At 42.0% G+C, this 22,075-nt stretch overlaps 1 protein-coding gene across 3 annotated transcripts in view; it reads right to left on the bottom strand.

Moving 5' to 3' along the window:
- Window positions 1–22,075, bottom strand: part of LOC141108162 (vascular endothelial growth factor receptor kdr-like) — a 308,462-nt gene that overhangs the window by 44,200 nt on the left and 242,187 nt on the right. For all 3 annotated transcript variants that reach the window (XM_073599472.1, XM_073599473.1, XM_073599474.1), the window contains 4 exons: window positions 20,415–20,528; window positions 15,877–15,965; window positions 6,643–6,796; window positions 693–790 (listed from right to left, as the gene is read on the bottom strand). In XM_073599472.1, the coding sequence (XP_073455573.1) occupies window positions 693–790; window positions 6,643–6,796; window positions 15,877–15,965; window positions 20,415–20,528 (455 nt within the window). The remainder of the gene's footprint in view (window positions 1–692; window positions 791–6,642; window positions 6,797–15,876; window positions 15,966–20,414; window positions 20,529–22,075) is intronic.

The following is a 22,075-nucleotide window of genomic DNA, read 5'->3' as shown; positions in this document are numbered from 1 at the left end:
TAGAAGGTCCCTCGCAGCAGATGACAGTTGACACCCCTTGTAATACGTAGTTTGCGCATAGGTGTCAAGCTATGGGCAATAGCCATCGAGCTGACTCATTATATTTGTCTACTATTGGTTGTCACTCAGATGTAATTTTAATGTTGTTCTTTGTGAAACCTGTGAAATTGACAATAAACACATGTTCAACTAAATCTCTAGTGTATGTTAGAGAACATGCCACCAATGTTATTTTTAGGTGAACTGCCCAGCTATGCATTTTGTCATTTTATATCTTAGAACATTTGTTTCCAAAAGCCATGTATTTTTAGGTCTAAAGACTTTGTAAATAAAGACACTAATACTCATTTAATTAAACTGTCCTATCAATGTTTAGTTAGTCATTTAATGCAATGTAATTCATTTTTTCTAACTCCCTGAAAAATTTAGAATTTTTAAAATGTTAAAAAAAACAAGGACTATCTGGACTTAATGTAGGCTAGGCAATATGAAAAAGGATGAAGACAACATGCGGTTGGAAAATGAAAAGGAAATGCTCCGTTTGTGGTTAAGTTTCCCATTTACTAAATGATATGTCCCAGAATAAAAACAAATTAGGGATTGCCTCCGTGGTGAGCTGAAACACATTTGGTTGCAAAGTGGCCCGAAAATAAATGTTGTGTTGTGGGTTTGTACAACCCTGGAATTCTTACTTTTCTTGATGCCAGGAACTCCATGCCCTTTGCCACCTGAAAACTGTAACAAATCAGATCTTCCATTGTTAGCTGTTTCTTGCTCATATCTTCAGGGTCTGAAAAATAACACATTTCACTGAAGTTACCAAAACTCTCAATGCACATTGCAGATAAGCTATCTTTTCTAACACCTTTTTAATGGCAATTTCCCAGTCAACTGCTGGATCTTTCTTTGATACCTCTTTAAATATTTCCTGCAATTAGTATAGGCTTTGTAAGTGGGATAAAATGTTTTGTGGGAATGGCTTGGTTGCCGTGTGGGGGAAGCATGATCCTCTGTGATAAAGCATAGTGCTATTACTTTTAGGAACATGAAAAGGCCAGACTGGACTCCTAAACTTTGTAGAACGGGGTACAAGAGCTGTTCAGGAAGCCATTTGCATGACATCTGAGTTACAGAGTTAAGAGCTTTGTTTGTAGCTCGAAAATACAGTTTTATTTCTGTTGTTCTCTATACAGCTCTGCAATCTGACAACACATGCAACCAAAAAGTGACATATCATGGGGAAATTAAAGTGCAGTGAATAGGTTATATTTGTTCATAATCATTTCCACTAAATCAATGAAAAAGCAATGATCTTCAATAAATGATGTCATACGAAGAAGTGTTCATGTAACAAACTGGCAGATTACAGCATCAGCTAATTTCTGTGCTTTCAACATCACAGCAAAAGAAGAATTTTGTACAGTGTTTAAGGGGGCTGACATGCTGAAAAAATTAGGAAATTAGGCCAAGATAGATTTTTCTACTTTTCAGACAGAACCTTTACAGTCTTCTCTACATTAGAGACTTGGGTGGTTGTGGACTGTTAATTAATCCTAGTGTGGTCTTTGGCACAGCATGTAATCTATTCGTGACTCTGTCTGCCAAGCTAAAATTTAGTAAGGTTGACTATGCTTTGAGGTTTTCACACTATACAAATTGACTTTAGGTTCAGAAAGTCACAGCCCGCTTAGAAACATACACTGGAAGATCTCATTAGATATAGTGACTTTGTAAAAATCCTGGAAAGTATCGTGAAATTATTTGTAGCAGATTAAACAGAGCAGGTCACAAATACAAGATATACTTAAACTAGCTGTGTGGACTTTTCCTTTGATTACGGTTTAACAAAATCAAGTTTAGGGATTTAAAAAAGAAATATAAATGTTTCAATGCTGAAGTCAAAGCATGAGAAGGTGGTCATATTTTTATATATAATTTGTAGGGTGGGACTTTAGACATGCCTCTGAGAACCAAAGTTACACCCCAGCTAGCAAGAATAACTTGTCACAAATTTGTGGCAGTGTTGAATTGTAAATCTTGTTAACTTGCTGCACATTTTCACTAGCAAGCTGTACACTTGCAGAGAACTTGAAGCACAAGTTTTAGTTGACACTTTTCCAAATTTGTAGCAAATTTGCATGGCAAGTCTCTAGCAAGAGCAAAGTTGCAGTGGTGAGTCTACAGCTCTGCAAGTCTACAGCATGAAAATCCAGTGACCCCTGTGGTGAGATGACCATTGCACAACATCACCGAACCAGAACTTGCAGCAGACTTGCAGAATGTTTGCAAAGAAAGTTGATCTAGAGTCATGCAACGCGGACTTGCTGCAATTGTTCAACAAACTTGTGAACCCTGGCAAGTCTAGCAATAGCTTAACAAGTAATTTTCAAAATTACAACTCAATTGCTTGCTATCTGGGACAGTGTTATATTTAAAAGCACAAATTTTATTATAGATATTAACAATAAAAAAATATCAACAATGTAGTCGGCTAAAACGTTTTTTGGGAGATGACGCAATTTATACAAAGAACTGGGTTATACTCTTTTGGGATAAACCCATCGATCTCCCAGATCCATGAATTAATTGTAGTTCATTCTGAGCATTTTGCAGGATTGCCCGCTTCATCAGGACGGCATGAATTATATAGAGTTTGCAATTAAATAAAGGAAGCTCTGCCTGAAAAGATGTATAGAATATAAGTAGCCAAACAAAGGGTGTCTATCTCAAAAATAGATGCGCATAGGGTAGTCTGCTGTTTGTGTGGAAACACCTTTGCAGGCCAAGGTGCGATTTTGTCCATTTTGAAAGGTTCCATTTTGGAAACATAGGTGCATAGTCTGCCCAGAACTTTTTTCCATCCACCATACACCTCCCTGGCCTTACAAATGGCAGTGTTTGTTTATTTAATATATATTTTTTAAACAACCCTATGCACATCTATTTTTGGGGCCTTGGTTATCTGGGTATGTCCCACAGGCCGGAAGGACACCCTATGTTTGATTTGCGCCGTGATTGGCCGCGCAATCATCTGGGACCTGTGACGTGTCCCAGATGATTGAAAAGAGGGAGGGGGCAGAGCTGATCTCCCTTCCTGTGCTGAGGGAAGTGAGGTCAAGAGCCCAGGCGCTGAAGGAGGCAGACAATGAGGGATCTCCTAGAAACAGGCATTTAGAGGTGAGTAAAAAAAAAAAATTCTCCAAATGTTTTTTTTTTTTATGCACATAAATGACATTTTTTTTTTTGGGTGGAACTCCACTTTAATATCTATAATAAAATGTGTTCTTTTTTAATATAACACTGTGTAATTGTGGTTCTCAGAGGCATATCTAAAGTCCCACCCTACAAATGATATATGCTGTTTATCTTGTCGTCACTTGGAATGATGCCTTTGAGAAACAAATAGGAGACTATGTATGGCACCCCACCCTACCCTATTTGGTGGCTACCTGGTAAATGTTTTTCTGGTTCAAAAATAGTTTATTGAAGTTTTAGAAGAATACATCATATAAGGTAAATACAGAAAGGAAATACATGGTACAACCAAGGCTGGGCAGCCCTAACACAAAGACCTGGTGCCAGCTAGACCCCACGAGACTTGTCTAGCCACCATTCCTATTCCCAGCTCCAGTCATAAACAGTAACCAATGAGGAAGGCCCCGCACCTGGAAGAAAGCAGGGTTCATGGTCTAGCAATAGGGGGCCAGCAAAAAAGCCACAGAAACGAAAAAAGAGATCCAAAGTCAAATGATAGCGTTCATGCATGTTATCACATATCTACCCAATCAGAATGAGGGGGTAGAACAGGGAATGAAAAAGAAAGGGGGAAGAAAGGAGGGAAGGGGGTGGTGTACCAGGGAAGAAGAGAGAGCTGGAAGGGGAAGGGGGAAGGAAAAGGGGTGGGGAAAGAAGAGGAGCCTCGGAATGCCACAACAAGCCTAGTTCCCCTATCTCATGCCCCAGTATAGGGGTAAAAAGGTGCAATGCCCTGTGGTTAGGCTGGGAGTAATCTATCTGTGGTAAAAAAAAAAAAATAATTATGGTTATTATCATTTTTAAGATATTTCTTCCACATCTATGGCAAAAAAAACATTTATTTAGAAAGGGTCTTCTGGTATTGATATCATAGGCCTTCTAAACCAATAATCATATATGAACCCATATGTAACCCATATACAAGACACGTGAGAAACCAATATATATTCTTTAGAACACTGTACAGATGCAATGCAATGTGCAGTTGCATTAAGACCACACTGGTGCTTGCATACTGTTATCCATCACATGATATGAGCATTTGGAAACTTCTTCAAATTCACATTCACAGCTATCAAGTCAAATTTAGCAATCACATTGTATCAGACCGCCCAAAACTGAGAAAGTAAAGTGACAAACAGCCTAATACAATATGGGCATCTTTGAAGCTCCAGGGGTTTAGTTGTAAAAAGCTTGCTATATGTACATGGTTTTATCATGTTCAGTATATAATTTAAAATGGAGTTCCACCCTAAAGTGGAACTTCCACTCATCGGATTCCTCCCCCCCTCCCGTGCCACAACTGGCACCTTTCAGGGAGGAGGGGGGTGCAGATACCTGTCTAATACAGGTATCTGCAGCCATTTCCGGGCTTAGACAGCCGCAGAATATCCACAGATGCCCCCCCCCCCATTGTGTTCTGGGAAACACACAGTTCCCAGAACACAATGGGGACCAGTGCAGAGGCGCAGCACGACTCGCACAAGCGCAGTAGGGAACCAGGCAGTGAAGCCGCAGCGCTTCACTTCTCGATTCCCTGACCGAGGATGGCGGCGGGGGCAGCCGAGAGCCGAGCGATTGATTGGTTTCGGCTGCCGACATCGCTGGACCCTGGGACAGGTACGTGTCCATTTATTAAAAGTCAGCAGCTGCAGTATTTGTAGCTGTTGGCTTTTAATAATTTTTTAAGGTGGAGCTCTTCTTTAAAACAAAATAAAAAACAGCATTTTAGTTTGCACATGATTGGATGATAAAATCAGCAGAGCTTCCCCTCATTTCAGATATACCCCTCAGATTTACAGCGACTGCACTTCCAAGTGCACTTTGCACTTGTAGTGCAAAGTGGATTTGCCTTTTGTAAATAACAACCAATGAGACAATGCAGAATTTGCCTGTATTAGTGCACCCAACAATATAATTAATCAGCCTTGTTGCATTAACTTATAAATTATGTTACTCTGATTAGTTTGAAAATGGCGAAGATTGTGAAGATTAGTTTGAAAGATTGTGTGCATACAGTATTTATGGGATGGTTTGCATTCCCAATCCAATTCTGTCCCACTATGTGGTATGTGAGTTGAACTTATCATATTCTAAAGCAGTGTGACTAAATGCTCACTTTCAATGTTTCCCAACTCTGATTGAACAGGGAGGTGCTGGAAAAAATTTCCCACTGAGCTAAGAGAGTGAATAATTGTATACCCTCCCTGCTCAAAATCAGCATGAAGCAGAAGTGCTGTGATTGTTCACCTGTTTAGTTAGCTCTACTGTAGAAAAAAAGTGAAGTTCAACTTTTTTTTTTTATAATTGACAATTTTTATTATTTTTCAACAGAAGAGAAATTAACAATTACAGCACTATAGTATTGGGTACAGGATTAAAAAGAAGTCATAGTGTCACATTTCAATTTGGCACATAGTCATCCAAACATTGGACGGTTAAGCCTGGTAATATAAACAGTTAGTAATGAAACGGAGTAGATTAACTAGACAGTTAAACGTTTCATACTTTGTATCCATTAGTACCCTTTACATATGTATATAGTTTCACAAAAAGGAAAAAAAAAAAAAAAAAAAATTTAAAACAGTAAAAAAGAGAGAAAAAAGAGAGTAGGTAGAGGGGGGAGAGAAGGGGGGGGGGAAGGTCGCCACCCATCACCAAACCCGGGACACGTCTGTGGGGGACGGGTTATAGGTACATGAATGACCTATATCATTAAGTCACAGGGGTCTCAAACAGAACCCAGGGTTCCCAAATACGGTTATGTTTCTCAAGAGTATCATTTAATGAGGCCGTAAGATATTCCATTCTTTTAACATCTCTAATCCTGGAGTGCAGCTCAGTCAGTGAAGGAGTCTCTCTTTTTTTCCATTTTAGAGCCACCAGGCAGCGTGCTGCAGTAAGCACATGCGCTAAAAGTTTTTTGGAGGTTTTTGAGAAGGTGGTAGGCGGAAGGCCTAAGAGAAAGATCTTCGGATCTAGAAGCACTCCAGTATCAAAGATAGACTGGAGTAGGGATTGTACCATACTCCAGTAAGGGCTGATTAGAGGGCAGGTCCAATAGACATGAAATAGTGTTCCCCTATCCTTATAGCATCTCCAACAGCGAGAGTCGGCTGTGGGATATATAGAGTGGAGCAGGTCAGGGGTCTGATACCAATGGAATAGTATTTTGTATTGATTTTCTTTATAAAGCGTACATATGGAGCTTTTAGTAGCCTGGTTCCATATAAATTGCCAGGTCTTAAGGGATAGATCTGAGCCCAAAGCCTGCTCCCACTTAGCCATATATGGGTGTTGTGGCCCATCTGGTGAGAAATCAGTGACCAGTATAAGTTCAACTTTTAATCATAAATAGGATGACAAGTATAAGAATCTTTTAATTACCTTCTTCCTCCTCCTCAGAATCACTGTAACTTTTATCTTCTATGAATCCTGAGCTGGCTGAACTGCCCGTACTGGCCACACTTTCCAACCTTCTCTTGATTAACTCAGAGAGGTCACCACTAGAGTCATCAGCTGTTTTTTCCATTTCCTGGGACTGAGCAGAAAACAAAATTTAAAAAAAATCTTTTTTTATCCAATGAAAAAGTTTATGAAAGAACATATATATACGTATACCAAAGCTACAAATACATTCCAGTGCATATACAAACATCACAAGCATTAATTTTGCACAGTCTGCAAATTTATCTAAACATTACCTGACTACCTGGTCATACCACATACCATGTTCTAGATTGAATTACCAGCACCCACAGATTTGAGCCAATTACCCAGAGTATTCCCCATTGAGGCACCAATACCCAGCAGTCTACCCATGACCAGATCCACCGGGGCCAGTCCCGGTACATTCAGCCATGGTCCCCAGAGCTTCTCGAATCTCTGGGTGGAGCCCCTATGTTGAAAGATTGTTTTCTCCTTCTGGAGCATATCTCCCATTATGTTAATCCACTCCTTAAGAGTAGGAGGATCTTCCGATATCCAGTGAGCCATTATTAGCTTGCGTGCCTGAAATAGGGATCTAATAACTGCCACCCTAGTGCCTTCCTCCCAGTCAAATTCATCCAGAACATTGAGAAGGCAGTGTTTTGGATTTGAAGGCATCGATACCTGAAACACCCTGTTTATGGTGTCCACCACCCCCTTCCCCTTCCAGTAGGGGTGGAGTTTCGGGCACCTCCACAGTAGGTGGATCAGGTCTCCACGATCCCTCTTACATCTGGTGCAAAGTGGGGTAGGTCGTAGACCCATGATAAACAATCTGTGGGGGGTATAATACACCTGAGCAATAGATACAGCTGTGACAATCTGTGTGATACATTCAAGGAGCATGTGGGTACTACCTGCAGGACCTCTTCCCACTGGTCTCCGTCTATCGGGCCCACCTCCCCCTCCCACCTGTCCAGCATTCGCAGTGGGTATTTATTCAAAACGTTTTGTAATAGCATATTATAGCATTGTGATATAAAACCCTTAGTATTAGGCGCTCTCGCTATTAAATTAAACAATGGAGTTGGAGAGGGGGCCCACTCAGAGGATCTACTTTGGGCCGTTATAGAATGCTTCAGTTGCATATAGGAAAATCTCATAGACTGCGGTAGACCAAAAAGGCCCCGCAAGTTTTCAAACGTAAGCATTTTTCCATTGTGAAAGATCTGACTAAGGTAGACCACTCCATATCTTTTCCATAGTGTACCGTGCTGTAGTTTAGCTAGCTCTGGGTATGAGTCATTAGCCCAGATGGGGCTATAGTCCCTGTATCCCCTTGCAGATATCTAGTTTTGTTCCAAATTTTTGGGATAAGGTTATATGTCGGGTATAGTTTATTTGGTTTCCCAAATGCTGTTGACTCCAGGGCTGTTGATACTGAATCCCTCCCCACTGTGTGTAACATTACTAATTTGGAAGAGTCACCGGTCCCCTTCTCTATATCTGTGCTCGTGTGGATCATACCTATCAACCGTTGCAGCTGTGCAGCAATGTAGTGTAACCAAGGATTTGGGAGGGCAAGCCCTCCCCCATCCTTTGGTCTTTGAAGATGCTCAAGTTTAATTCTAGGTGTGTGATTCTTCCATATAAGTGTACGAAATAAGGAGTTAACAATTCTAAACACCTTCAGAGTCACGACCGTCGGGGCATTGTGGAGTACGTAAAGTAATTGAGGCATGAGGATCATTTTAATTAGATTCACTCTGCCTGTTACCGACAAGCAGAGTGAGTTCCACATTTTGATCTGGTCTCTAAATCTTTGTAGCAGCAGGGAGACATTCAGTCTTCCATAGTCACAAATGTTGGGCGTCACCTGTATACCCAAGTATCTAAATGAAGTAGTCAGTTGTACTGTTTTAGAGGTTGGGGGCGCCCCCCCTTCATCAATTAGCATCAGCGAGGATTTAGTCCAATTTGGAGACCGGAGTACCTGCCAAACTCCCCTATGGTAGCCATAGCTTCTGTGAGAGAGCCTTCCACGTCGCCAAGTAAGATCATAGTGTCATCTGCTTATAACATTATTTTCTCCTGTTTGTTCCCATATTTAAAGCCCACTATTCCTGGGTTGGCTCTCACCTTTATCACTAGGGATTTGATGGCTAATGCGAACAGCAGGGGTGAGAAGGGACACCCCTGGCGCGTGCCCCTACCCAACGTGAAAGTGCATGACATAGCTCCGGTTGCCTGGATGGCTGCTTGAGGGCTGTGGTACAACAGGCGCACCCAGGAGATATATGATTCTCCAAAGCTGAAACGTCGGAGAATTTTCCACAGGTACTCCCATTTGACGCTATGGAAGGCCTTCATAGCATCTAAAGAGAGCAAGGCCCTCTGCCCTACATTATCCGCTGGGGATTGCATGTTAATGTAAAGCCTCCGTAAGTTGACAGCCGTCGACTTATTAGGCATAAAGCCAGCCTGATCAGGGTGAACGATTCCTGTAATGACACCGTTCAGCCTAATTGCAAGAATTTTGGCCAGAAGCTTAATGTCGCTCTGTAGCAAAGATATGGGTCTGTATGAGCCCAGGTCTATAGGGTCCTTACCGGGTTTTAATATGAGGACAATGTTAGCCACGGCCATGGAAGAAGTTAAAGCCCGCTGCTCCCTAGCCACGTTAAACACCGCTAAAAGTTTGGGCAGGAGTATATCCGCATATTGCTTATATACCTCCATGGGTATCCCATCCTCCCCAGGGGCCTTACAATTGGGAAACGCTGCCAGTGCTGTCTGTAGCTCCTCCAAAGTAATAGGGGTATCCAGGGCCCCTCGTTGGTCAGTCGTGAGTTGTGGGAAAACAATGCTCTGTAAATAGTCTGTAAGCTCTGTCTGAGTATATTGTTCGGTCGGAAGATAGAGATTCTCATAGAATCTGGCCAGTTCCGCCAAGATTAAGTCAGGGGAGTTCACTATCCTGCCCTCTGTAGTTTTGATAGCCCCGGAATAAAAAAATATCTAAATGGATATTCTCATCACATACAAAGTATAGCAACTCCACATATTTTACTTCGTTATGTGATTGCTTCAGATTTGGAAATAGTGCTGTAGCTGCTCATTAACTGATCATTTTTTTTTGCTCTGGAATTCATTCCATGACAAGGAACACATTCTTTTCCATCAGCAAAAGTCTCTCCAAATTCATAATACTCAGCTTCAATACAATAAACACAACAAGAGAATGAATATGGTTTCCACTTCGCCACAGAAACACACACACTATCCTCCGCCTGCAGGCAACTCTACAGATACTTATTTTTTTGTAATGAGCTCTATTGTTTCTGAAGTGATTGACTTAAGGTACCTACAAGCATTAGAAAATGTTTACTCGAACAACAAAAGCATACGTTGTCTAACATAAGTTACAATTAACACTGACAAGTACCTAAATACTCATTGTTTAATCAGAATTAAAACATATTGGTGAAGCTCTACACAACAATAAATCCGTGACTGTAGTTGAGATTGTGAAACCAATAATTATAATCTTCAGGCATTATTTTAAAAATGAACAAAACAGAATGCAGAAATTAATAAATCTAGTGCTTAAGTGCTTAATGAGTCATATACACATCTTGTTCATACTATGACCTGCTAACCGTGGACCAGAAAATGAGACAGCCAATTATTTCAAACTACAGTAGTAACAACATTAATGAAAATCAAGCTGAAATAGTGACCATACAGAATATACTTCATTTTTCCTACCCAATTGGAAATGCAAATGACGTAAAGGTATTTTATAAAAAAGTAACAGAATAATACATTATAAATGTTCTTACAGCAGGGGTAGGAAATCGTTTGGGCCTAGTGATCTGGAAAATATTGGTGAAGAATTGAGAGTGCCACATATATAAAAACAAATTGTTTACTTCACTATCTCAGTGAGGGAAAGGAATATTTAATAAGTAAGCTCAGATTGTGCAATAATAACCCCTAACATCAGTGTCTTAGTAATAACTCCCAGCATTGGTGTCGATGAAAGCAATTACATACCTTATTCACTGAAAAGTGCCCAGCCGTTGTTAAATAAGGCTCAATATTGGGTGTGGTTGGGATACAGTTAAATAGACCATGAGTCTGTGCACAGTACCCTGTGCACATATTTGACACTGCCCATGTGCTACTACTAGGCTACTTATTATAAGCAACCGTTGAAACAAATACTTTGATTGTGAGTATGCAACATACAGCACAATGTAAAGATTGCAATGTCTCAGTTTATGTAACAGTATCTCCTACAGAGAAATTACTTTGAAAAACACACCTCTAACATTTCTAGCAGTGGCCATCTTGAATAAGGGCAGATGATTCATGTAGCATTTGCTTCCTGGAATCTATTTGCCCTTAGATCAAGCATGTAGGCAGGAGGTTGTACCTAACTGAGAAAATCCCTCCTCCTTTCGCTCCAGTGAAAGAAAAAAAATGCCCACGAAGACACCTGGAATAAAGCTGTAGCTTGAAGCTTGTGGGTTCCTGATGCAAAAGTTGACCTGGGGCCCCCCACTACCACCTGCTACTTCTACTGAGCACCAATATACCCCCACTGCCAGCTGCATGTGCATACAAGGTGGGGCAGGTAGGCCACACTCTGAGCTTCCGGGCAAAAGCTGTGTACTTGTATGCAAAACAGAAAACTTAGAGGGCCCAGCCTGGACCTTGCCCGGGGTGGGCAGGCCCTCCGACTTCCAGATTCACATATGAGCCCACCGCTTTCACCCAGCAGCTCAGCGTGTGGCTTGCCTTCCCCCACCTTGTGTGTATATGCACTTAGCAAGGCAGGGAGGGAGTTTCAGTACTGGCCTCTGCGCGTGGGGGGGGGGCTGAGCAGTGAGTGTGCCGCTGGGGGAAAGGGCTTGCCTCATCACCTTGTGTAGATGAAACAGGAAGCTCAGAGGGACTGGGTGCTTTTCCCCAGTGACACAATGTAAGGGTTGGTTCACACCAGATGCGGTTGGACTGCATTGGCTGGCTATTCCAGAGCAGTCCCACCCCATAGACAAGGCAAAATACCTTGTCTCCTTTGTGCCCAGCGTTGCAGTGGTGTGCAGGTATGATGTGCAGAAAAAAGTACTGCATGCAGTACATGTTATCAGTGCAGTGCAGTGTGAGGCAATCCAGGAGGCAGCCAGCAACTGAACTTTATTATATGTCTTTGTGACATCTCAATAAAATTTGATTTAAAAAAAAGGAAACAGTACGATCTGTCAAGCTCAGCGCTTCTTTACTGTGCTGCAGTGCAGTGGCTGGTGTGAACTAGCCCTATAACCTAGGGTGACAGGGAGGCAGCACAGGCCCCCTGGATCATGGATGGGGTCACCATTGTGACCACTGAAGCTCAGCCCATGACCTGGGATGTATGCCATCATTTTGGCCTAGGACTGAAACCAAGAAGCAAGTGATGAAATGTAAAAAAAGAAAAGTCTAAAACAAGTAAATCTAATATGCATTTCTTTCTATTTACTAATGTTAGGAGCATAAGGATTAAAAATCGTTAATGTTAATTGAGAGAGTTTAATTCCACTTTATTGGTCATTCAAGGAACTCTGCAGCCATACACAACTTTTAAGAAATATGGAAGATTAAGGAATGATGTCATTAATATGGATAAAAGTTCAAACTTTCCTTTCCAAGAAAATCCATGATTGGTAAGTTGTGGAGTCTAAACCAACACCATTATGTAATGCCATTGTGTATTGAGGTCAGACACACAGCACACTGTGGAGGTAAAAAGAGAAGGGGGTCTTCTGCATTCTGGGCTGTCACAAATCACAGCCTGAAAGTTAAGCTACCATCAGTTTCAAGAATGCAATACCTGTAATACCAATATACAGTATACTTTGCATCAATTTCATTTCACAACCATAACTATCTGGTTTTGCTGTCATATGGAAATGGTCAGTAATTCCCAGCAGGAATTGGGAGGAAAACAAAGGTTTTCTATTAAAACATTGGCTATTTTCCTGGATAAATGTCACTGGATGCCATTGATTTGACAGAACAAAACCAGCATGATATCATAGCGAAACATGAGTTATTATCCAAATTCAGAAAGAAAAGCATTACACTGCTCATAATAGTTGCAGAAAAGTTCAGTTTAATAGCATGAGTTACAGTATTCTTTTTTTTGGACAGTACATTTAGGGCTGTTTGCCCTAGCTTTAGATAAATACAGCCCCAATTCCAAAAAAGTTGGGTTACTGTGTAAAATCTACATAAAAAACAGAATGCAATAATTTGCAAATCGCATAAACTTATATTTTATTCGCAATAGAACATCAAAAACATATCCAAGGTTTAAACTGTGAAAATGTACCATTTTAAGGATAGAATAAGGTAATTTTGAAATTGATGGCAGCAAAATGTCTCAAAAAAGTTGGGAAAGCGCCATGTTTACCATGGTGTAGCATCCCCTTTTTTTAACAGCATTCTAAAGGCTCAACAGTCCTAGATATTCTTTGACGTATTTTTTTGTTTCAAGATGCGCCAAATGTTTTCAGTTGGTGAAAACTCTGGACTTGAGGCAGGCCAATTAAGCACCTGGATAGGGTATTATCACAATGCATAGGTGTGAGGCCAACCTCCAGATTTTTTGTGTAAGTTACCTATTTACAGACTTTCATATGTTCAGTTTTCACCATTTGCATTTTATTGTAATGCAACATTGTGCAGTTACAATGTGCTGTAATGCATAATAACACGCTGCCGTGCATAGAGTTGTCATTTTAGAAACGTAAAAAAAAAAAAAAATAAGCATTGGTGTAACACTGCTGCACATGTGCACAATGCACATCAGTGTGTGCAGCATAACACACGTCCAATGATGTAAATAGGCCAGCAGCCACTAATAGGTGGCAGGGTTTTGACTGGCAGCAACATGAGCCAATGGCTACTGCTGCTCTCAGCCAAGCCTGTGAGATAAGGGAGGGGTGAGAAGAGCTGCTGCAGATGTGCACAGCAATGGATCGAGATGGGGATTAGGTAAGTATAAAGGGGCGGGTGAGGGGGGGGGGGGGGGGCATTACTATTAAAAAGGTTTTTTGCTTTAACGCAGAGAATGTATTAAGGTAAAAAAAAAAACTTTAACCTTTACAACCATTTTAAAAGCTACATTTACCTTTCCAGGCAGAATTTCACTTTTCACAATAAATAGAAACCTTTTCAATGTTTTTTCAGCCCAAGTCATCCCAACTTATCTCTCCTACCTTTCTTACCTAGTTCATGGAAGCTTTGAATCTTCACCTCTCAGTTCAAAATTTAAAATGTGCTTTTTGAGACCTGACTTCCTGTCTCGTCATGTGACAATGCAGGAAACTTCATATCCTTTCATGCACTACCTTATTGCATCACAGAAAAAGGCATGCTTTACTTCTGTGGACCATGCCCCCCTCATTAATTGCATAGTGTATGGCCACCTTTATACAAGTATATGTGGGTGACATTCAGCTGTCAATGTTCTTGTAATCCAGCTCCAGCTCAGGGAGGGGGAAGGTGTAAACACACCAATTTCATTTTCAGGCCCCATTCACACAACGCAGTGGGAGTGCAGGTTTTTGGAGTGTTTTTCCCATGACATGTATAGGGCAGCCCATTGATTTCAATGGGCTGCCCTCTACACATGACAGACACAGCTGAGTAACTCATGGGGCATTTTGGCATCTTGCAGTTTGCACATTTTTGCATACTACAAAATGCACGTTTGCTTCCACGTTCTGGATGCCATTAACAATTAATGGCGCCAAAAGCACGATTAGTTCATTTTCATTGTATAAACGTGGCCATACACTATACAATCCAACTGTCCAATCTCCTTTAGATTTACCAAAACTAAATAATAGGTGGACACGCCTATCTATCCAATCACTCAAAATAAGGCAGGCCCTTGCACAACATAGTTGATGATAGATCTAAAGGAGATTGTACAATTAGATTGTATAGTGTATGGTAAGCTTAACATTCTTCCAGGGAGACATTTTTCCTGTTTACAATACTACAGCTCTCTTCCACATAGGCTGTTATATGATCAATTAGCTCCTGCACACTCTGCCAAATGAATGATCTATGCAAGATGAAGGTAATATACAAAACAATTGATCAGTAGAGGAAAACACTGGCTATGTATATTGGGAGAACAGTGCTCACCAACAATGTCTACATTGTAAAAGCATGAAACTGCAGAGGTAGATAGGAGCAATCTCCTGGAGGGGTAGGGCAGGTGCAGGGTGTGTTAGGCCTCATGCACACTGGACATTTTCTAACTCACCTAGACTCCTTTCTTCCTGGCAGCAGTGTTTCGGCAGAAAAAAACTTTGATCCTTGTAAACATGTGTAACGCGTTTAGGTGCATTTAGGTGTGTCAAGCACTTGGGTGTTAATTAATTTAATTTGCCTGAATAATACTTTATTTTGGCCATTGAAATGAATGAATGTTCAAGTGCTAAATGTGCTTCATGATAAATGCTTGAGGGCCCAAGCTCAGGCTTTCAAGGTCCAGGGGGTTGGATCCCGCTCTCCCATGAGGGTGCAGGCTGAGGAAAGGTCTGTCTAGACTCAAAGCATGCTGCAAAAATAGAAAGAGGTAACCCGGCAGATCTCCATGATTAAGCCCCGAGGTGGGGTGAAAAATGTTGGAGACATGGTCTGGAGCTGAGGCTGCTTTTGCTTCCTTACCACTTGGGCCAGGTGAGGTGTGCGATGGCTGGGTTACCTCTTTTCTATTTTTGCAGCATGCTAAATGCGCTTAGCACTTATACGCATTTAAACACGTTTACACACAATTACGACAAGCATTTTTTTCGGCCACAACTGCTGCTTCTGGGCGCACTGACTGTGTTTTTTTTTTCTGTTACCTAACTCAGATTAGTAAAATCTGATTTCAGACTAGATGGTCTGGGTTACTGCCATTTGTGCATTGCCCCTTGCTTTACTAAACAGTCTGAATGTTTAACAAACTACATAATTCTTTTCCATGAAAGAGTGCCAGTTTATGATGTAAATCCATGAGATACCTAATATTTTACATTGAATCATTGCTGCATTATATTTTATAAACATTTACTGGGGTCTAGCAAAGCATTCTATATGGTGCAACATGACTGTGAACATTGCCACACTAATATCATAGCGTTGTACCTTGTAAGCTATGAAGTCTCCTCTTTTGCTTCGTAAATAATTTGACAGATTTCCATACTTGCAATATTCCACAACAATCATAAGAGGCCCTATAGAAGAGACACTAATCAACAATTGCAGGAAAATAAAATATAACATTATATGACACGTATTAGCAGGCATGAACTGAAAGGTCATTTTAAAAAGGGGTAGTCCACCAACAGGTTTAGTAATAAATTTAATGTTCTGAAATAGCACATATTTAAAGTGGTTGTAAGGGCAGAAGGTTTTTATCTTAATGTCTATGCATTAAGATATAAAACCTTCTGTGTGCAGCAGCCTCCCTCAGCCCCCCTAATACTTACCTGAGCCCCATCTCTATCCAGCGATGCAGGAGTGTCTTGGCTGCCCGGGACTCCCCTTCTCTTTGGCTGAGACAGCAGCACGGCACCATTGGCTCCCACTGCTGTCAAAGTCAGTTGGCCAATGAGGAGAAAAGGGGGCGGGCCGGGCCGGGCTGCAGCTCCATGTCGGAATGGACACAGGGAGCTGTGGCTCAGGTCGGGGGCCCACATAACAAGTTGCGTGCTATGGGGGCACTCAACAGGAGGGAGAGGCCAGGAGCGCCAAAGAGGGACCCAAGAAGAGAAGACTTTACAATCACTTTAAGTCTGGTGTTCTAAAATGGGGTTTACTACTTCACTACCCAAGCCTAAAGAAAAATGTTTGGCCAGAGTTGGGCTATAAACTTATATCTAAAAAAACTGGAAAAAGTATAGATCCCATATGATTTCTGCTAATCAAAAACACAGCTGATTTCTAAATTCTTTGTGTTATAAAAATCTAAAATAATGCAGGGCAGAGTTTGTACAATTAAAAAAGGACAATATTTTAGCTGATGTCTTAAGAAAATATATTTCTGGGGTAAAAATGCACACTCATGCATATCGATCTATTCATTCAATTACAACCTCGCTCCCATTTATGTCTTAAAGCCCAAAGCACTCACACTCTTGGCCTGAGCCTTATTTCCTATGTGAGCATATAAACACCACAGAAAAAAAAAAACAATTGGTCCCTAGTGCTGCTTCTACCTTTCCCAGTCTGAGCTCTGTCGGGGAGGGACTGCAAGAGGCAGATACAGTATAAATCTGAATTTAGGTACTTACGCTGCTTGTATAAATAAATATATTTCATGATGTACTAATGAATATGGAGCTACATTAATGTGCTTGTTTTCATATCTGCCTGGATGTCTATGCTACTGAGAGATGATGTAACCACTTGGTACAGTGGTGTATTCAGGTTTTGTGCTGCCCTAGGCCTGACTAAACTCATGCACCCCCTAATTTAAATACGGCCCACCCCTTCCTGCCGAGGCCACACCCCTTCCTGTTTAAGACCTACCCTATCATCTATAAACCACACCCCTTCCTCTTTAGGCTCATTTGTCACCTTTCGGGGGGGAGGGGGGAACGGGTACCTGTTTTTGACAGGTACCCTTCCCCACTTCTGGGAGACTGAGCTGACCCCTCTGAAGTTCGGCCCCCCCTCCTCCTTTTAACCACTGGGCCATTCAGAAAGTGCAACGCGCTTCGCACATGTGCAGTAGGGAAGCGGCCGGTTTCCCTTACCATGAATGATGATGGCAAAACCCGAGAGCCAATCCGAAAATCGGCTGAGGTGTTGACATCGCTGGATCCCTGGACAGCTAAGTGTCCTAATATTAAAAGTCAGCAGCTAAGTATTTGTAGCTGCTGAGTTTTAATGTTTTCAGGGGGGGGGGGGCTTAACTCCTCTTTAATGAGTTTGCATTGATTTCAGCATTGATGGAGCACTTTATTGCAATATCATGATCTGCATATTAATGCACTTTCTCTAAATGTGGACTGTTTAAAAGGGTTGCACTGATTTTAGCATTCATGGAGCACTTTGCACATGCCGGTGGCAGCTGGTGCTCAAAATTTTTGGGGGGGAGCGCAAACAAACTAAAAAATTCAGAAAAAAAAAGACATCAATTGCAGTCTCACTGTGCCCATCAATTACAGCCTCACTGTGCCCCATCAAATGCAGCCACTGTTCCATCAAATGCAGCCACTGTGCCCATCAATTTTAGCCACTGTGCCATCAAACGCAGCCACTGTGCCCATCAAATGTACTCACTGTGCCCATTCAAATGCAGCCACTGTACCCTATCAAATGCAGCCACTGTGCCCTATCAAAGGCAGCCACTGTGCCCTATCAAACGTAACCACTGTGCCCTATCAAACGCAGCCACTGTGCCCTAACAAACGCAGCCACTGTGCCCTATCAAACGCAGCCACTGTGCCTTATCAAACACAGCCACTGTGCCCTATCAAACACAGCCACTGTGTCCCTCAATTGCAGCCTCACTGTGCCCCTTCAAACGCAGCCACTGTGCCCACTAATTGTAACCACTGTGCCCTCAAACACAGCCACTGTGCCCATCAAATGCAGCAACTGTGCCCTATCAAATGCAGCCACTGTGCCCTCAAACGCAGCCACTGTGCCCATAAATGTAGCCACTGTGCCCATCAATTGCAGCCACTGTGCCTATCAAATCCTGCCACTGTGCCCATCAATTGTAGCCACTGTGCCATCAAACGCAGCCACTGTGCCATCAAACGCAGCCACTGTGCCCATCAAATGCAGCCACTGTGCCCCATCAAATGCAGCCACTGTGCCCATCAAATGCTGCCACTGTGCCATCAAACGCAGCCACTGTGCCCTCAAAGGCAGCCACTGTGCCCATCAAATGCTGCCACTGTGCCCATCAATTGTAGCTACTGTGCCATCAAACGCAGCCACTGTGCCCATAAAATGCTGCCACTGTGCCCATCAATTGTAACCACTGTGCCCATCAAATATAGCCATTGTGCCATCAAATGCCACCACTGTGCCTATCAAATACCGACACTGTGCCCATCAAATGCTGCCACTGTGCCCATAGCACTCATATAATTTATTCAATAATTTTACCTGCTGTCCTGGGGGTTTCTCTCGTGCTCCTCTTTCTCTCCTCCTGCTCCTGAGGTCACAGCCAAACCCCGCCCCGGTCCCGAGGAGAAGATTCAAGGAAAGCAGTACGAAGGAGGGTAGGCGGAGCATAAGGCTCCACCTCCGCCAGTCACCAGCTGCTTATGGGGGTATGAGTCACACGCTGTCCCCCGCATAAGAGAAATCCCCCCACCCGTCTTCCCAATTCCTGGCTCCCGCGGCTGCCTTGCTGTAGCTACGCCGCTGTGTATGGGCGTGCTTGGCAGAGGGTGGGGGGAGGTGAGTTACACGCCCCCCACCCTCTGCCAAGCACGCCCATACATAGCGACGCCGCTACAGCAAGCCAGCCGCCGTGGGCTGCATGTGTACGGGAGGTGGCCAAGGGAGCCGGGAATCAGGAAGATGGGTGGGGGGGGGCTTTCTGTCATGCGAGGGGGCGACTTTTTTTGCCGCCCCCCCCCCACTAAGTGCCACCCTAGGCCTAGTCGGCCTAGGCCAAAACACAGCCCTGACTTGGTGGCAGGTACCTAATTTGCAGCACACGGAAATAACAATGTTGCTAATGGGATGATTGTCAACAAGTGGTTAAATCTTTCAGTAGTAAGAGATTAAAATCACCTGGGCAACTCTAGCCTAAGCTCTAGCTATTAATAATGTCAGCTGTATGCTATATATTAGAAATCAAATGTATGATGAGCAACTGATAGCATTCCAAACCTGATGTGCAGTTGAAGCAATCCTGTTGCTATTTTAAAATATTCAGTAACAGCCACCCAGTAAAGAATAGGCTGAATATTAAAGTAAAAGATATACAGCTAGGTTTCATTAAAAAAAAAATAAAAAAAAAAAACAACACACACACACACACACACACACAATGACATGACACACACACACACAAAACGACCAATTCTGCCGTTACACATTTTAGAAATAATATCCAGTTCAACATTGAATAATTCTGGCATTATAAATGCATTCACTAAGATGATCTAACTGCCAAATGATGAGCAATCCATTCTTGCAATTGCATTTTATTTTATATACAATAATTATATTAATTGCTTCGGTTACTTTGTCATTTGGCTGAAGGCTAACATTGTTTTCTGAATGCATTTTCTCTTTAACAAAACAGATTTATCTCATGTAGAATTAGCAACTCTCATAGAAAAATATTCAGCTAATTTCCTTTAATTCATTGGGCAAAACAATCAATATATCTTTATATCTTTCACCGCAAATTGAATTTTCAATGGGAATATGTGCAATGTACATGTAGTATACAGTACTTCTCTTTGATGCATATAAGCTTTTGCTTGGTTTTGCATTACCCCAGACCATTAATTTACTTAAGAATTCAGTAATTAGGCTGGAGTTAATGCAAATGCATTTAAGTTATTTGTTTGGAATTATAATTGCCAGCTCCCCTTGTACAGAAGGCCTTTGGTTCTTAGATGAATGCTGTGTCACAAGAACAGTGGTTGACAGCAGAAGGATCCTCTAGAGGATTGTGGATTAATGGTGGTCATATAGATTCTTACCTCCAGGCTTGGTGCAAGCTCCCAGTAAATTAACAACATTCAAATGATGCCCAATATGGATAAGGATCTTCAGCTCGGACATTAAAGCCTTGCATTCGTTGTTTGTTGCACACTCTGTTTAAGATAAACAGGACACAGTCATCTCTGCACAAAGGGATATTTTTACAAGGCTCAGAAAATCCTGTTTAGGTTAAGGGGGACGACATCAAGAGACAAAAGGAAAAACAACCACAGCCCCTGTGAGGAATCTCATACACGAGACGTGCTCACAAGTCATCCTTTTCCTGACTTATTTAATTGTAGTGTACAACAAATACATGAGATTTAGACAAGGCATAAATGTGCCATATGGTGTCTGATGGATAGAACAGGCAAACCTCATAGCTTTATTACAATTATCCCCATCCTATAAAATTGTCAGAGCCCTGGAATTCAGATTAGTTTTCCTGATTACTAAAAAAGGACATCCTGATATTTGTTTGTCAACTGTTTTCTCTTGTATGTATTATGGAGGGACCTGACAGAAAAATATTTATTAGGCCTAATACACACTGGACGTTTTTTCTGCAGACAATAAACTCCCCAGCATGTTATCCTATGTGTCCATGCACACATAGGATGTTACCAGCGTTTTTTAGCAGGGGTGTTTTCTGGCTGGAGGTTAACTAAGGTTATGTTCACACAGAGCAGATCTGTTGGATGGACGCTAGCTCAGAAGGGGATCACTCCACTGATCCCCGCTGAGCAGGCGGATGACAGGTCCGTCTCCGCTCACTGTGCAGAGACAGACCTTTCAGAGCCCCGCTGTTCTCTATAAGGAGATCAGATGAAAGTGGACAGCCTCTCCGTTTTCATCCGATTTTATCTGATCCGATCTGCTGGATGGATGGCGAACATATAGCCATCCTTCTGTTTTGAGCGGATCTTGTCGGATCAGATGGCAGGCGGGTGTCAGCAGACCCATCTCTGCTGACATCCGCCTGCCCATAGAAGTCAATGGGTGGCCCGCTCAGATCCGCCTGAAAAATGGAAAGGCAGATCAGAGTGGACCGATCGTGTGAAGGGGGTTTTTCAGCTGTAAAAACGCTCTAACTCTGATAAAAGCTGAAAAACAGCGAAAAATGCTAAAAAGCACTGAAAACGTGGCTGTTTGGCGTTTATCAGCTTTTTTTAAACCATAACCTTTTGTAAAGTTTTACTAAGTAAAAGCTAAAAAAAAGCTGAAAAACACTGAAAAACCCATTCTACAGCTACAGCTTTCTACAGCTAACGCTATTGGCATTTTTATAACATCCAGTGTGCAAGAGGCTTTAAAGGCACTGTGTTTCATAACTGACTATACAAAGCATCCTAAACAGATACAAGTAAACTAGGCTTAAAGTATAACTAAAGGCAAAACTTTTTTTAGTTTTGGATAGAGTGGGGAGGGAGTAAACCCTTGTCAGTTTTTATTGCTGTCTGTGCTCCTGTTAGGGAGATAACCCTCTCTATTTGTCCTGTTTACCATTACCATTCAAAGTGAAAGTAAAAGAAAATCCTAAATTTCGTTGCAATAAAAGTAATAGAAGGAAAATCTTCCAATAGGGACAATAGTTCTGGTGACCTGGGGGTCCCCAAAAGATTCCCTTAATTTGCAGAGATTTCATTTCACTTCCTGTTTT

Source organism: Aquarana catesbeiana, linkage group LG09 (genome assembly GCF_042186555.1).
Source record: "Aquarana catesbeiana isolate 2022-GZ linkage group LG09, ASM4218655v1, whole genome shotgun sequence".
In the NCBI taxonomy this organism is placed as follows: domain Eukaryota; kingdom Metazoa; phylum Chordata; class Amphibia; order Anura; family Ranidae; genus Aquarana; species Aquarana catesbeiana.
The sequence above is the reverse complement of the archived record's forward strand: the minus strand, read 5'-3'. Positions and strand labels throughout refer to the sequence as shown.